Source organism: Thalassophryne amazonica, chromosome 21 (genome assembly GCF_902500255.1).
Source record: "Thalassophryne amazonica chromosome 21, fThaAma1.1, whole genome shotgun sequence".
NCBI classification, from domain to species: Eukaryota; Metazoa; Chordata; class Actinopteri; order Batrachoidiformes; family Batrachoididae; genus Thalassophryne; species Thalassophryne amazonica.
The window spans coordinates 34,108,326-34,126,429 of record NC_047123.1 but is presented as its reverse complement, the minus strand read 5'-3'; the positions used below and the strand labels follow the sequence as shown (position 1 = coordinate 34,126,429).

The 18,104-nt window shown below is 40.3% G+C and overlaps 1 protein-coding gene across 1 annotated transcript; it reads right to left on the bottom strand.

Moving 5' to 3' along the window:
• Positions 1-14,471: 14,471 nt before the first annotated feature.
• LOC117503294 (protein FAM177A1-like) lies at positions 14,472-17,099 on the bottom strand. Its single transcript, XM_034162506.1, has 5 exons — positions 16,956-17,099; positions 15,804-16,013; positions 15,519-15,579; positions 14,759-14,856; positions 14,472-14,660 (listed from the first exon to the last, which is right to left on the bottom strand). Exons 1-5 carry the CDS (start codon positions 17,022-17,024, stop codon positions 14,481-14,483), a joined length of 618 nt encoding a protein of 205 aa, XP_034018397.1. The 5' UTR covers positions 17,025-17,099; the 3' UTR covers positions 14,472-14,480.
• Between the last annotated feature and the right edge of the window lie 1,005 nt (positions 17,100-18,104).

Below are 18,104 nucleotides of genomic sequence, written 5' to 3'. Positions count from 1 at the left end.
GTACAAAAACTAAGGGCCCCTTCACACATACCGCAGATTTGGTCGATTTGCACATAAATAAAGTGGGCATGAAGCAGGAATCGTGTGCAAAACGTGTAAAATTGTAGCTGCCTCGTATACCTGTTGCCACGACTATTTGCGCACACCAGTGGCTGAAAGAGAGAGTGTGCCCTGTGAGAGCCCATCGATCCCTCTCACGGCAGGTGTCGGCCAAATTCCAGGTGACACACAAACATCTAACACCGCTCGCATGGCACTTAGAAAATGTGTGGCCATTCGCACTGTTAACATGAAAACAGTCAGCAGACGATCACTGTTGAGCTGGCAGTGAAATTTATCTAAGTGCCCCACATGTGTAAGTGTGGTTCGCGCACTCCCACAGGCGAGGCATCTCTCATCTGATCACAGTGACATTTTGGTCTGCGCGCTGACAGGACATGAAGTGTGGCTGGCTGCCCACACCTGTTGAGACATCTCCGGTTCTGGACATCACAGCTGCAGCACACGTCTTGTATTTTGACGGACACGCGTGTGCGTGCGCGCTTGTGTGGAAATACATAAAAACCTATATCGCTTTTGTGATGGGAGGAGAAATGGACCATCAGTCCGTTTGGATACGCAGCAGGCGATCTGAATGTCGCATCTGACTGAACACAGGACCAGGACAACCCAACAGTATGACAAATACGCCACTTTCAGTCACATATCAGCAGAAATCCGCTGTACCAAACGCCGTTTGGTCAGTTATCACAGCGCTTTTTTTTTTTTTTTTTTAGAAAATGTGTTTATCTGCTTGTTGATTTTAGCCATTTCACGCTGCTGTTACAAGACAGTGATTGTAGAACAGTGGTAAAGTTTCCATCTGGTAATCAGAGCGTGCAAGTTCAAATCCCAGCATTTTGATGTTTTTCATATTTAATCAGCTTCTTCAGCACCACTGTAATTTTAGTCCTTAGTGTTCAAATAAAGGATTTATAATCTCATGTCAACAGTATGATCAAAATTCCCCTCGTCTGGAAATGATATACACTTTTGACCCATGTGGGTTAAAATAGACAATGCGTGTGTGTGGGTGCTCAAATGGCATAAACCTGACCTTTAAAACTGGGAAAAAAAGGGAGGTTTTTGAAAAATTATGATAAACAAAAACAAAGAGCACAATAACAAGGCTGCAGAAGGGGGGAGTTGATAGAATTAGTTATAACAAGAACTCTTGGCAAAATTCAACTGTATCTGCATTAATGGTAATGTCCACCAGGTGGAGAAATTGCTCCATTTCAAGAACCTTGGGACACGATGACAACTAACCTGTTGCTTATAGTAGCAGATAGGGCTGCTCGCAACACCCAGTTTGCACCCCTCTCCACCCTGCCAATTATTTTTAGGTCTCTTAGATGACCCCAAGACACAATTATAATTTTCGCCAAAATCAAAAGTGGTCTCAAATCAGATATGATGACACATAAAGGGGTACTGTATTTTCAGAAATATTCCAAAATAAGGTTTTAAAGCAAAATAAGTATGTGTGCTTAAATGAGTTAATTCTTGACATTTAAGTTCAAAATATCATTCAAATTTGCGGCCAAACGACTACATTAAAATGCATAATAACTTTTTTGGCAGCCAATATTGATGTTATTTTGCATATCTGGTTTGAGGCAGGTTGTTAATTTTTGGGGAACATCCTGTGTTTTAAGGCCGAATAAGAAACCCAAAAAGATTAATAGTTCCCAGAATTTACAGCTCAGATTCCCTTGTAGAGATGCAGATTTGAAATGCATCAAATGTGAAAATGAAGTTAGCTGAGTCGGTAGCTCAGGGGGATAATGTAGACCTGTCAGGCTACCCTGCAAATGCGTAGCGCTCTTGGATGGGGATGTAACCTGTTTCAGTCCATAAGACTCTCACCAGCTGCACAATGTGGAATAAGCATTGAGACAAACGGCCTTTGAGCCAATATAGGATTTATTTCTTCATTTTACTCAAGTGGCATTTACATGACCTTACTCCCAAAAGGCTGGTCAAGCTTGTTCTCACTTTGCTTAAGCAGACGATTGTAACAATTGCAGCAGGAGCAATTTGTAGTAATTATCAGTTAGGTGACACTTAACTGGAAACACAAAGAGACGATGTCCTGATAAAGATCATGTAAGACAATTCAGGGAAAAGTTCACATTTACCGGTTCCAGGTGTGACCCATGTTGGGAGGAGGGTCTTTATGAACCTGTTCTGAGCGGCTTTCTGACTGGATTTTTAAACGCTCACCTAAAGTGCATTTTAGGGGCGATAACGTGCTTCTCTCTAGTTTTTAATTTGCACTGTCAGAAGTCCTGCAGCAGGGGCAAATGATTTATGACCTTCAGCAGCACTTAGTGACGCGGCAGCTCGCCCTCCTGAAATCCCCCAAACTTTCCCCGCGCCAAACATCTCCCAGCCACCAGATAATGGACTTTTCAGCCGTGGCGTGATGCACGTTCTGCTGTGGATGTGCTGCAGCTGGAGGCCGGCCTGCCAGCCTGGAAGATGAGGGATAGTTTACACTGTGATTTTCTAAATCGTTTTTCCAGGAGAGAAAGAGAGAGACGAGACGTGGACGACTGCGAGACGGAGGAGGAGGAGGTGTGGAGGGAAGATTTGCTGCCCAGATGTGTGCAGTAGCAGTTGGCCTTGCACACATCTGCAACTGTTAGAACTTACTGCGGGGAATTCCTCATTCACTGTGCAGTTCCACAGGAGTCCACCGAACCCCGACCCTGAGACAATGAGCTGCTTGAGCGCACGTCTCTGATCTCATTGTTTCCTTCATGGAGCATTTCCCTGCAAACACTCAAAACATCCAAACAACTCCATCAGTGAGGACAAACAACAGATCCCAACTCTGGAAGTAAGCAGTGGGCACGAAGCAGAGACAGCAGAGAGCGTGCGTGCAGCTGCTTTGCAGGATCGCGTTCGGCTCCAGAGAAGTAAAGCGCCTGGTATACACGGGATAATTTTAACAAAAGGGCTAAAAATATCTGTTGTGCCGTTGCGTGGGTTGGAAGCAGCACAGCTAACGCTGGGAATTTCCTCTCGGGCGGGATGTTGGGAGTTTTCCTTGTATTTACATTTCAGGACAAGATGTTCTGACAAGTGACACATACTTCAGTGTTTGACCTCCTCAGAGACGCAGCGTTCTTCACATTCTTTGGGTGACATGAAAGGTCACAGTCTCATAACGACACACAGCGATGTGGGTGGATCATGGTTTAAAGCATTTGTGAAGCATTATGTGAAACAACATTCTGAGGTGTGTCTGATTTTTGAAAGGCCACATCTTACCTTTGTGTCCTCAAACTCTGAGACATGAGGCAGGACACGGTCACTCCCTGATGAGTCAACACTCACACCTTCTCCTTTGACCTCTGCTCACGCATGACTTGACTTAATGTACATGAAGTACATTAAGTCACATCATCACCACCACCAGAGGGGAGTATTGCAATCGTTTATGTCCATCTGTTCACCAAGATATTAAGATAAATTAATAAAATAAAGACACTCGTCTCAAATCAAAATCACTTGGCAGCTTGTCAGGTGGCAGTTAAAAAAAAACAAAAAAACCCGGCAAGAATTAAAATTCTATCAGTTAAGATTCTTGACCTTAAAAAAAAATTAAATAAATAAAAAGTTGTTTTTTTGTTCTTCCTCATTTACCCATGATATTTCACAGGCAGAAGTCTAGAAATTTTTAATACCAAATTCATCCAAATGGATTCCAGGTTGGATTTCAGTGTTTCTTCATCCATCCAATAAGATATCTCAAAACAGAAAAATATGTCAACTCTAAAAGAAGATCTGTGCAGAGTATCAACTCAAACTTTATTTCTAGAGCCCATTTAAAATGACAGCAGTCGACCAAAGTGCTGTGCAGAAGTGGGCACCAGGTTACGCCCAATAATAAGTAAATAAACAAATAGATTAAAAAGAATAACATGAATGACAATCAGTAAAAACAATAAAAAGTTTGCATTTGCTCATTTAGGAACTGCCAGGAAGAAGTGGGTTTTTAAAGGATTTAAAAGTCTCTATGGTCTGGGACAATCTAATGAACCTCTGGACTTTTTGGCATCTCCAACAACAGTTGGGCAGAAGACCTTAAGGCTCTAGTTGGTGTAATGAAGCAGGAGGTCATAGAGGAACACAGGAACCAATCCATGAGGGGCTTTGAAAACAAAAGAAGTTTAAAATCAATGCAATATTGGACCAGCAGCCAGTAGAGGGAGGCCAAGACGGGTGTAATGTGGTCACGCTTTTTCTTTCCCGAGAGGAGACGAGCAGAAGCATTCTGAATGAGCTGAAGGTGGTTGAGAGAGGACTGGTCCAAGCCCACGTACAATAATCTAACCTACTTGTAATGAAGGCATGGATAACCCTTTCAAAGTTGATCTTAGAAAAGTAGGACTTGGTCTCAGCTAAAAGACGGAGTTGGAAAAAGAGTTGTTTTAACAACAGCACTGATCTGCTTATCAAATTTCAAATGGCTGTTAAAAATCATCGGGTATCAGGTTCATCAGCAAAACAACTTCTTGTGTTGACGCCACTTACATTGTGTTGTGGCTATTTGCAACATGTCTGCATTTTTGGGGTACTTTGTGTGAATTTGCTGCAGCCATAAATTATATTTGTGTTTGTAAGCATCCCCCCCAGTTTGCAGAATGTTTTTAATGCAACTCCGTTTGTGAATTGAGGCAGGTCCCCCCCCCCCCCCCCCGGGACATGTTGGCATCTTTTAATATAGTGTAGAATTACTCATTTATATATTAGTTTAAATGGACAGTGGACAGTATAATAATAATAAAAATTATGCTTATAGGTTTTCATTTTAAGTTTTGTAAAGAAAAAAAAAAATTAAAAACTGAGCATAATTTGAATTTTTTGTTAATTTTTCTAAGACACCCATCAGAGTTCTGACTTCCTGACTGCAGATGAATGCTTTTATTATTTGCAATTACTTAATGAAATAAAAAGTACAATCAGATTTGTGGTTCCTGCTATTTTGTTATTTGTGTCACCATAAAACTAACAGCCATAAAAGTGCTGGTGAGGCAGAGAAGCTTGACGTGTTTCCTGCTTCCTTGTTTCAAAGCTAATTTGTACCAGTGTTCGTTACTGAGGAAAGTACCTAAAATGTACATGTGGACCTCAGTGTCCTTTCCACCGCCACACTCCACCCAGACGCATTATTTTGCAGAGGATGTTTCACTACAGTTTTACTCTGACCAACACTTACATAAGCCACTGTGAAAAATCAGCAGGCCTCCACCCTGCAAAACAAAACGCCCAGCGAACAAACCAATGTCCTCAACAGGCCAAAATAATCACAAAGGCATTTGTTCCAATGCCGTGCATGCAGCCTGCACAGGAATTGTACATTTAAAAATTTATATTCAGCCTTTTTAAATATAATTATATATAGAGATAAAAAAAACCCCAGAAATGAACAATATAAATGTTACTTTAAATTGAGTATGTGCTATCGAAAGCCAACTGACTGATGATGTAGCTGAAAAGTGCATCATTTTGTGTTTTATGTTTTTAGGTGAGATTATGTTGCAGAGACTTGCATAAAATGTCTAAAATTGAAGAAAGAAAGAAGCTGGAAGATAATTTTTTATGTGACATCCTATCAAAAATATATGCTTTTAGTCATCACCAGATGGCTTATATTTTTATTTAATTTAGATCATGTTGTAATTTGTTTTAAATGTGAGATCAAATTATTTGTATGAAGAAACATGAATAGAAATTTTATGATGTGATGTCCGAATTAAAAAAAAAAAAAAAAAAATCTACCTTTAATTATCAGTATGCATTTTATATTTTAGATTTGATCCCATTTGAAATTAAGTAATAGAATCTTTCTAAATTCATCTTTTATATGCAATGTCATAAAACAAGGCAAAACGACAATTTTTTTATTAATTTAAAAATAATTTAATCTCAATATACCTGTAAGTGAATAAAAAGTGCAAAGTACTGGAGCAAACCTACTGAAAATTTTTTTTCATATGTGTCACATATGGGAGAAAAAGTATTCCGGATGTTTTTAAAATGGGAATTTTTCACACCACCCATCATGCATGAGAAGCGTGCATGTGAGGACAGACTGTCACAAGCATCAGCAGACTTCCTGACTGATATGAGACAAATCATGATGTGCTGGCAGTCACTGGACTCACTGATAAAGCTGAAAAACCGTCAAAAAGAACAGACTCATACATTCCATTTAGTCTGCTTTTTTATTGCTGTGGAAATTCTCAAATTTTCTGCAAGCCGATGCATTTCTGCTTTTTAAAAACAAACTGGCCACATTCCCATTAGCTCATATTGGTGCACATTTTACATGCATTTTGTACACATTCACCAAAAATGCACAATGAGTTTATTTGAATGTGTGTGAATCCAGCAAAGGAAAACAAGATTGATTATATGATTATTCTGAAAGGCTCAGACAGGATTACAATGATTGACAGTTGGGAATGTGGGACCTATTTTGCGATGTATCTCGATATAAAGGTGACATGTCTCACTTGAGAAACTGAAAAGGCACCAATCAGCTTCATTACTTATTAAAAGTTTTCCAAGGAGAGAAAACATGATCACTGAACTTATTTTAAATTTTGGTAAAATATTTTAAAGCAGGTTAGCTCTCCAGGATTCAGATAATGAAAACTCTTCAGCTCATGTTTTGTTTATCTTTGTATTGTAAAGTCTATTTGAGAGACGCTATGCTTCAAACACGACTTCCTGCTGGCAAACATTTGCTGCTTCCTCCACGGGAAAAGGCTTTTATTGTGAAATGCAGTTTTTTTTTTTTTTTTTTTTTTTTACATTCAGCTCACTGTCTTCAACAGAGTCTGATTTCCATTGGAATAATGCAAAAAGTAAGATTTCAGTGACATTTGACAGAAATTTTAACCTTGGTTAAAGGAATTGCCAATTAAAGCTTGAGGATGATGGATAATTGTGGCCATTTTTTAAATTTATCCTCCACACCTTGTGTTGTAATTGCAGGCACATGTCTGTGTACATAATAACTGGGAAACGGGCAAACAGATTTTCACCAAATGCAGCCGGAATATTTTATTTTAACATTTGGCGCAAAGTGGTCAAAGGTTACGGATGTCAAAAATACTGTTGGAAAAATGGAGTTACTAGAATATCTACACAACCAATAGGGCTCATTTGTCATTATGCAGTATAAAATACCACTAAAATACTCCTCACCCCCACCAAAACCCCGCCCACAGCTATCATGTACCTGCAGGTTATACATCACCCCTCCAGTGCCTTTCATTTGAGACCCCACACACTCTGGACACAGCCGCTTTCAGCATCTTCCCTCTGGGTGGCGCTACAGATCACTCAAATACTCCTCTTCAACCGCTTATTCCAATTAAGGGTCAAGACCTGCATGTCTTTGGACGTGGGAAGAAGCCGGAGCACCTGGAGGGTGTGGAGAGAACTCCACACAGAAAGGCCACAGGTGGGAATCGATTCCCATGACCTTTGCGCTGTGAGACAACAGTGCTACCCACTAATCCACTGTTCTGCCCTGTGCTACAGATCAGAGTTCTTTCCACAGGCCGTCACCCTGATGAACATCTTATCACTGTAAATAACACAAAAATCACATGGAAGTACATCACTCAATAACGATTTGTACTTCTGTAGCACCTTTTGCACAAATATGCAGAGCAGCTGACTGTGCACGCAGACACAACAAACACACATCGTTTATTACTCTATGCTATGGTTTGTTTTTTTGTTTACCATGCAAGCGTGACTAAAACGATGACAAACTGGAATCAAATTCCCTGTATGTGGCAATAAAGCTGATTCCAATTCATTTCTAATTGCTCCTGTTGAATTTCATGCTGTTTGAATTATGTTGAAACAGCGCCCCCTATCCCTCCTGCAATTCAATTCAGTTAAGTGCAGATAAACTGAAGACTGCTCGGCTCCTCGTGGCCTCCAACACTAGGATTTCAGCTGCTGTTCGCCACCTCCAACGCTGCGATGTGCACACGTATGTGCGTGTTACACCGCCACTTTAACACCCAAACACCTGAAAATCAACATCTGGATGCCGCACTTTTGAGCCACAGGCCAAATTAAGCATCATCAAGCTATTTTTGCCTCCAGTCTTAAAGTTATTAACTTAATAATCCTCATAATTCAGATGTATTTAATCTGATTTTTTTCCAGACAGGCAGCAGCACTGTGCAGATTCACAGCTTGCATTTTCTTTTGAGCAAACATGCAGCACACAACCAGGGACTTTCCAGAGCCCCCGTGCATGTGCTTAGAATGTTTTTGACAGCAGTCAGGTGTGTTTGTGTACGTTTGTAGATTTAAAACAGTAAAGGCCATTGTGTGCAGATACTGTGCACACTGGGTGAGGAACAATGCAAAAGGAGCTTTTGCAGAAATGATTCACATGAGGTGCTCTAGTTTCAAAAGAGATTGTCGGATGCAGCAGTGAGTCGATTCACACGGGTTTTGCAGGAGTTTTTTTTTTTTTTTTTTGCTGAAATGACGTAGCATGCAAAGTGAAAGAGAGAAATAAAAAAAACCTATCAGGTGCTGCAGCATCTGACATCCTCCACTATACCTGCAAGTGATGTGGTAAAGGTGTTTTATCTCGAAAAACAACACCGAGCCGTCCCACAGTGATGCTCGCAGCTGCAGAGGCAGCCTGAGGAGGAAGTACAGGCTATGGGGGTGAGACAGGAGACCATGCAGTGCTGGAAAGCCCCTTTGCACTGCAGGCCGGCCGAGTCTCAGGGCCCCACATCAAAGGAGCGGCTGCAGTTCTCATCAGCCTCCCTCCTCCTGTATTTGTAGACGGCTCAATCCTCACATCTGTTTGTGTGCTTCCTCGCCCCCCCAGAGCAGCCAATCTTTGCAAATATTGAATGTTCTGCCCCATAAATGGGTCCTATTACATCTTTTCAGCACGCCACTACAGCTCACCAGGTGCATTTAAAACCCATATTAAAGCTGCAGCAAACCTCCAAGATGTGAGAGCACATTACATATGTCATAAATTAAAAAATGAGCATTTCAAGCATAAAATTTCTCATGTCAGGAAATTTCTACATGTACTGTTGCAGAAATGTGGCACTCTGGATTTTTTAACGAAACTCCAAGCCAATTAAAACAAATGCAAATGTGACGCATTTTCCACAAAGTAATCAGGTTGTTCTGCACCACGTGTGCATCTACAACACGACAAGCACATTAAGTCATTGGAACCGAACAGGTGACAACCGATTGCATGAGTTATTTGTCTCACACACACATAAGGACGTCGTGTGGCACTCGCGTGTGGTGCATGTTAAAGACATGCAGTACGATACACGACCAATTTGTTAGTGAATCACAATTTGAAATGCTTGCAAAACCGGTCAACTGAGAACCAACGCATCCCACCCATGTCAATCAAAGCCTCTCTCTTAGCCCACAAATATTTCAGCAATGTAGAAGCAGTGCATGGCTCGAAGACGACACGTGGACCTAAAGGTGGAGAACCGTGCACAATGCAGCCAAGCGGAACGCGCGCGCGCACACACACACACACACACACTTACGGCTGCACTGGTAAACACAAAGCCTCAAAGAATGGCTGTTTGGTCGCCTCGTGAACCTTGACTGGAGTAAGCCAGGTAGAGAAATTAATGAATGAACCCAGATGTGTCCCAGATTTCCCAGAAGTCTCTCCTGCAGCACCAAGACAGATTGTTGGTTAGATACACAACTGACTATCAGGTATTTTATAAGAAATGTTTCCAATTGTGTGCATAATGACAATTTCAACAAAGGAAATTGATTTCTGTAATAATTATTTTGTTGCGCTGCCCCCCCCACATAATGTTATAATCCAGTGTCATTCTGGAAACAATTAAATAAAAATTAAATAAAGATTGCAACCCTTCATGTTCTACATACTGTTAAACACAGCACTGCCCTCTACTGGATTTACTCTGCAATTTCTAAAATAAAGCAAATGGTAAGTACCGGTGGAACAGCATGTGATTTAGCACAAATTTTTATGCCGGAAGCAAATCCACACTACATGCAGAATGGGCAGGGTTGGCCTTGAACCAAGAACCTTCTGCACTGGAACCAATTGCACTTAACCACAGCCCTTTCGAAAATATAGTAACTATATAAATAATAATAATAATGCTGCAAAAATAAGTCTTGCTCTGTGAGGCACAGAATTAGAAGGGCTTAAACACAAATTAGTCAATATTAAATATTAAAAAAGCAATCAGTGTGACCCCCCTTTAATTACAATCAAATTTAAAACATTTTGGGTGAACCAATCAATGATATTTAAAGAGCATCATGTTGTTGAATTAATTATTATTCCATTTGTTATCTTTGTGGAATCAAACACTGGGCTGTAAATGAATTAATCAGGTTTTTATGAACTGGAAAAGCACTTTTACACTCATCTATTATGTGATAGTATAATATAAACAAAATGCATTATTATTATTACTTTCTTTAATAAAACAGATACTATATTTTTTAAATAAATGTCTAGAAATTTCCAACTGGGTTTCTTCAGAGAGAAATCAAAAACCTACATTTACTCAGAAAAAACAAAACAGATTTTTGCACTGTGGCTTTCAATCCAGAATCAATTTCACCTAATAAGTGATTTTGATACAAGGTTTAGGGTCACGACAACATCTACCAGCAGTTTAACACACGACTGGATGTTAAAAAGGTTTTACACATTTTCAGAATTTTACACATTCATAAAGTTAAAGTAACTTCACCATCATTCAAACAACTAATGAGGTGTCTCAAAATATAAACATTTTACCGTAATCTGCTTCAAGATGTCAGTTTTAGAAAGTCAGAGAATTTTGTGTCTTAATTTAGGAACTGAGTCTGAATCTGTTAAAATCCAAACCCTGCCAGAAGATTTAACAGACGGTCAGTGACGTGTGGGTTCTGCAGCCTGACTGACATTAACTAGCTGTTCAGTGCAGGTCACTCCAGGTCAGGCTGTGGAGGCGGGTGTCAACCACAGAATGGACACATTGTGCAGCCAGATGACGGGTCCTTGACTGCAGACCAGTCTGGACACAGACTTCTTGTTCCCAGTCACAAAGATCAGAACTCAAACTGGAGCGAACTGAAAGGACTGACTGATAACGATGTGTCCTCTTTTTTAGTTTCTCTCCAGTGCTACTTTCAGGATTTAAATCTTAACCTTCTATTAATATTTTTACATGGTCTCTCTTGTTTTTAACCAGTCTTCAAGCCCCACCCACCACCCCGTGAACAGTCTCATCAATTCGCAATGCAGCAAACTGAGGTTGCCTGTGCTGGTGAGAAACATGCAAACAAACTGTGCGACCCCGGAGACACAAATAATAATAAAACCGTTTTTTTTTTTTTAATCAACACTTACAAAACTGAATACAAAAGTCAGACATTAACCAGGACTTTATTAACAGCACTTAATGTCTTATAAATATTATCACCTAACTCAAATTAAATGTTTACAGATCAGTTTAAATACATACATACATACATAAATATCTGCTCGGTGGTTTACACGAGCGCAACACAGGAGTTTTAAGCACTGACAGCAAACATACAGGTGTGAAAATGCTGAGCCCTTAGGTTCTGTTGGTTTTTACCAAGAATGCATCATTTTCACCAAATCTGGCAACACGGATGTTGATTTTGCATCAAATTTTTGAAATCCTGATGCAACTGAATTATCTAGAGTGGAGCTCACTGAAACTCTACCGAGCTCCCAGCCTTCGTAACTGACACAACGTGGCACTGAAGGTGCGTATGGTAGTGATGATGATGTCACAGTGTCCGGTCTATCAGAGGGACAGAGAGGCAGAGTTTAACAGACAAAAGCTTCACCTGCTGCAGTGACCCATGAGTGAAGCAAAATGTAAGAATAATCATAAATAGTCATAGTCATAAAGGTGCAACTACCAATCGAATACTTGTTTAATTCATCAACTAAGTTCTTGCTGCAGCCAGATTCTGCAAGGTGCAGCTCTCTTCTCTAACAGCAGGGGGCAGTGAAGCAAACACAGACTGAGGCAGCAGCAGTGAGGGGAGCCAACAAATATTAAATCTGATTGCTGCAGACCTGAAATCTGCTGCAAGAGATGGCCAATAAATATATATATATATATATATATATATATATATATATATATATATATATATATATATAAAATAGAATTAAAATACAGGCAGCAGACATCCTGGGAAAAAAAAAAGGTCTGGCTATGTTCAATCAGGAACCAAAAACCAAAATGTCTCAAATTCACAGTGAGAGAAGAAAACAGATAAACAGCAGCTAACATCTGAAAAGCTGGAACCCTGTGATATGTTTTCATTCATAAGTTAATGAAAAGACTAATTAAATATTAAAACAGCTGCCATTTAATTCAACTCTGGATAAAATATTACTGCTTGTTGAATGTGGATAAATTTTGCTAAAAATATTGTCGTATTTAGTGTTTTTTTTTTTTTTTTTTAACATTACACTTCTTGCCATGAAAGATCGAAAGATGTGGCTCCATTTGGCCGATGTTTTTAATCGATTTTGCTTCACCAGTTGGTATTTTGCACCTGACAGACATAGCAGACAGACGATCGCTGTACAAAAACTAAGGGCCCCTTCACACATACCGCAGATTTGGTCGATTTGCACATAAATAAAGTGGGCATGAAGCAGGAATCGTGTGCAAAACGTGTAAAATTGTAGCTGCCTCGTATACCTGTTGCTACGACTATTTGCGCACACCAGTGGCTGAAAGAGAGAGTGTGCCCTGTGAGAGCCCATCGATCCCTCTCACGGCAGGTGTCGGCCAAATTCCAGGTGACACACAAACATCTAACACCGCTCGCATGGCACTTAGAAAATGTGTGGCCATTCGCACTGTTAACATGAAAACAGTCAGCAGACGATCACTGTTGAGCTGGCAGTGAAATTTATCTAAGTGCCCCACATGTGTAAGTGTGGTTCGCGCACTCCCACAGGCGAGGCATCTCTCATCTGATCACAGTGACATTTTGGTCTGCGCGCTGACAGGACATGAAGTGTGGCTGGCTGCCCACACCTGTTGAGACATCTCCGGTTCTGGACATCACAGCTGCAGCACACGTCTTGTATTTTGACGGACACGCGTGTGCGTGCGCGCTTGTGTGGAAATACATAAAAACCTATATCGCTTTTGTGATGGGAGGAGAAATGGACCATCAGTCCGTTTGGATACGCAGCAGGCGATCTGAATGTCGCATCTGACTGAACACAGGACCAGGACAACCCAACAGTATGACAAATACGCCACTTTCAGTCACATATCAGCAGAAATCCGCTGTACCAAACGCCGTTTGGTCAGTTATCACAGCGCTTTTTTTTTTTTTTTTTAGAAAATGTGTTTATCTGCTTGTTGATTTTAGCCATTTCACGCTGCTGTTACAAGACAGTGATTGTAGAACAGTGGTAAAGTTTCCATCTGGTAATCAGAGCGTGCAAGTTCAAATCCCATGAGCACCATTTTCTTAAATTTAACCAGGGTTATTTAACCACGAGGTTCTGTATTGCATCCCCTTTTATGTATTATTTATATCAACCAAGTGATATTCACTAATTAGACAGCTGGTTTTTATTTTATTTTCCTCCACATCAGCAGCGTGATGTGGTGCACAAGCTGCTCGCACTGTGTTCATGCACGCCCGCCCGTCGGCACGATGTTTCGTGGTGTGCTCATACAAGCTCTACCGCCATGAGTCACCCTGAGCTGTACATATTCGCACAATGTGTGAAGGGGCCCTAAGCACCGCCCGCCTAAAATCGTCACATGAGAAACTGGCAATGCAAATTTTATCCAAAGAAACGAGTGTAGCTCAAGATCAAGAGTGCAGTTTTTGAACTGCCTGCACACTAACTAGCCTTCGTAGCAACTAGGCTAAGCTAGGCTAGCGTTCCACTAAACTGCTCCCTGAATAATATTTTAACAAATACTTGACTAATCGCACTACAACAAGCTGTAAGCTACATTGACCTGATTTTGAAATGGTATATACAAAGCTAGCTTGCGTGACCGCCTCCTCCATTTTCATTGCCTCATACGTCTGGTCTGAGACATGACAACGGGTTGCGACTGGACATCATGTGGGTTTTCCAGTTATATTTCACCACCACTGGACTGAATGTAAAACAACCATGGAGGTTACGTGAATATTTTGCTAGCGGAATCTACTGGTACCAGCAAACTACAACCACAGGACTTCACGTTCATTTGAAACATTGTTGCCAAAATAAGAATGTAACCAACTTCTCTCAGTGTGTTACACAACACAAACAAAAGGGTGTTTAACAAAACTCCTGTTTTCAAAGACGTACATACAGACATTAAACCTCCCACTTCTAGTGCTAGCTAAGTCACAGTGACCAAAGCAGGAACTCTGATCGTGCTCGAACACGCCTTGTTTTCATTCTCAATCTGATTCGTCATGTCAGTTTGACTGTCGGTTGGTTCGTGCTCACTTTTCTGCGTCTGTAGGTGTTGAGAGGATTGTTCCGCCTCTGACAAACGGTTTTCCTCCTCTTCCTCCTTCTGATGAAGGGACACCAGAAGGAATTTGTAGAGTGTTAGCAAATTCTATTAACGCAACTTTGTGTCAGCAAACTAAGATCCTGAACAAAAGCGCCTACCTCCTTCTTCATCCTGTAGTATTCATCGATGGCGTATTGATACTTGGCTGACGTGATGCCAAAGAGAGAGGCCATCTTCTCCCCGAGGTAGTCACAGGCTGGGTGGACATTTATTTGCAAGGAGTACAAACAATAAACACTAGAACAATAATAATAAAAAAACAATTTTATATAATAATAATAGAGTTGTAATTTATCTTGTAAACAGAAAACAGAATAATGGACAAGAACAGCAGCTAGCAGACTAAGACATGCAAAACAACTTCTGGTCAGAACTTTCAGAATAAAATCAAGGAAAAAACGAGATGCAGGAATTTGTGAGTTGGGCATTTAACCTTGAAAAGCTTTATAATTAGGAAACCACATAGTATTAACAACTACTCATGTGATCACAAGTTCAACCTCAACTAGTGTGTCAATTTGCATGCAGATGGGTGCCTTAAAACAGTGGGAATAGGTGATTTGAAATAGTGGGAAATCTGGCAGAAAACTTTAGCTGCTGAACAAAAACAGTGTAGATCGTACCAGCAATAAATGTTCCTTTAATCATCATTATTTTGTGTGTTAGTTGTTGCATTATATTAAAAAGTGGATTATACATCAGTTATTTGACATCCTATTCTCTAAAACCAGGCATTAGTTATAAAAAAAAAAAAAAAAATCATTTTTTGACATAACATGTGACTTTTGTGACATCATCATCATTAAACATTTTTAAACATAAATTTTTATAACGATCAAAGAGAATTTTTGAACAAACCTGAGATTGTGGACGTGGCAGCTCTCCACATGTGGAACCAAAAGTATGGACCCCAGGACATCTTTGAACACAACAAATATGTTCACTGTTAAACACAACATTCACCCCCAAAAAAACAAACTAGTATTAAACTACTCAGCACCAGGAAATGACAAATGGTTAAACAGAATTTAATCTGTCTACCCAGAACTGATCTGGATTTAAGTGCCCTTAAACTAGCTACAGGTTGGTGTAACATGAATGTGACTTAATCCCGTTCAGTTCCTCCTCCGTCACTTTTCTCACCGCATCAGCGGGGAAGGCCAGCAGGTCCTTCCTCTGTTTGTCCTTGTCCTCTTCGTCTTCTTCGTCAGTGCTGTACTCCTCCATCGTCTCCCCGCTGGAGAAGTGGATGATTCGGCGAGGAACCTTCTCCTTCTGTGGCTGCTCCTCTTGATTGTCCACGTCCCCCAGCTCCACACTCTCAAAATCCTTAATCTGGTTTGGGTTTGAAATCTGGAAAAAGTGTCCCAAACAAACAGGCAAATCTGGGAATGTTCAACACGTTTTATGTTGAGGTTCTTTTTTTAATATATATGTATTTGTGTATGAGGTTACGCTCCATGAGGTTTTGCATGCACAGATGAATAAGTGCATGTGCTTTGCACAGTGTTTTCAAGTCTTAAGTATTCCCGAATTAGACCTGGACCAAATCGGACTTGTGCTGCTCCACAAGATTCCCAGGAGTAAAAAAAGCTGGGATTCAGAAGTGGAAATATTGTTCAAATTTCCAATCTGTTAATGGACTTCACAAAAGTTAAAACCTAAACCTCATACTAGGTAGCGGAGACTAGCTTAGAGCTTCATTCTGACAATGGCCTTCCAGAAATGGAGTTCAAATTCTGGAGTAAAAACTTCTGCAAAGTTTTTCCATGTGACACGTTTGAAGATCTTTACAATACACACACATAAAGGCAGGGTGCTGCTATGCAAGATGCTAACTGCACACAGGAGCAACTTGATGATGAAAGACCTTGCTCAAGGGGCCTTAGTGATTTGACCATCTGATGGGGACTTAAACCATGAACAAGACTTCCCAAGTTGGAGGTACCTTGGGATTTAGTGGATACATAGTGATTATTTTTATTTTCCCTCATCAGTAGGTCAACAGAGAAATCAAATGTGGCTTACTTATGATATAAGCAGACATGGCAACACTCCTATTTGGCCAACGAGATTAACTAACAACCAGCCCCATCCCCTATTATTGGGTATTATTTGGACAGTTTCGTTTAAAGCCTCAAGGTGGACATGTGCAAATGCTGGAAAAAAAACTTACAAAACTAGATTAAATTTACTCCTGTTTTTCGGTAAAAGCTGAAACACCGTGAAACAGGAGCGACGTCATTCAGTTTACAGAAAACGGAACAAGAAAACCTCATAAACCGATTTACCGACCTGCTGTCCGTCCATGTGACAGACTGTGGCCGCATTAACGTGAGTGAGACACGGAGACACACTGGACATTTGTCCTTTTCTCGTCCTGTCCTGTCCAGCTGTGGATGCCTCCGCGCGCCTCCCGGAAGAAGGTGTGAGCCTGCGACCAATGTTGCCAGATCTCACTGCAGGAACAAGCGTGTGTACCAACATCTTTCCAATTTCAGGATAAAGTGTGGGGAAAAAATAAAATAAACGTTGAACTCTTCTACTATAATCATTCCATCTAAGAAGAAAACAGCAAGAAAAGCTGTTGTGTGAAATAAATTACTTACTGTCTGGTTTGTTTTGCTTGTCAGCTTCATAGTTTTACCAAACACAAAAAGACTGAGGTTTTATGGTTGACAACAAAAATTCTAAGGTCTCATGCATTGGCAAAAACAAGGTTTTTCTGCTTCATAACACGATTTGGTGTTTTGAAGCACTATGACAGCCAGTGTGGATTAGTTATCATTTATACCAACATGTGTGCATTTGTTATTTTTAACAAGATGAGGTATTTTGTTGCACATGGTTCGAGCACTTGCCTCCCAAGAAGGTCATCATTCTCCGTGTACATGTGGATTTACATCAAAAAGGGCATACGGTGTAAATTTGGTGCCAAATCAACATGCAGATCCATAGGGGAACCACCGTGGTGACCCCCAGCAAAAAGGGAGAAGAAAAAAAAAAATCACTAACTCAGCAGCATTAATCACATTTTTTTTATTTTGCAATTTAAATATTTAACATTTGCTTGAATTTAAAAACAAACAGCACAATAGATATCCAGACTTCAACCAAAAATGTGTTTGGTTTTTTTTTAATTAACATATTGGTGCAAAATGGATAGAAGGTTGAATTTAATTATAAGTTTACCAACCGTGGCCACTAGATGTCAGTAGAGCTCCAGCAGGCTCCGCCTGTGTGTGAGTGAATTATTCAGGTCGGACTTTTGATTTATACAAATCACCAGTGGAAACCTGTATATTTCTCAAACTGTGCTATCATCAGTTACTACCGCGCCTCAAAAAAAAAAAAAAAAAAAAAAAAAGATTTTACTGGAGGCCACAAACCACAAAAAGACATCAGATGTGGTGTCTCCACATAAAAAAATTACAGCATCCTCAT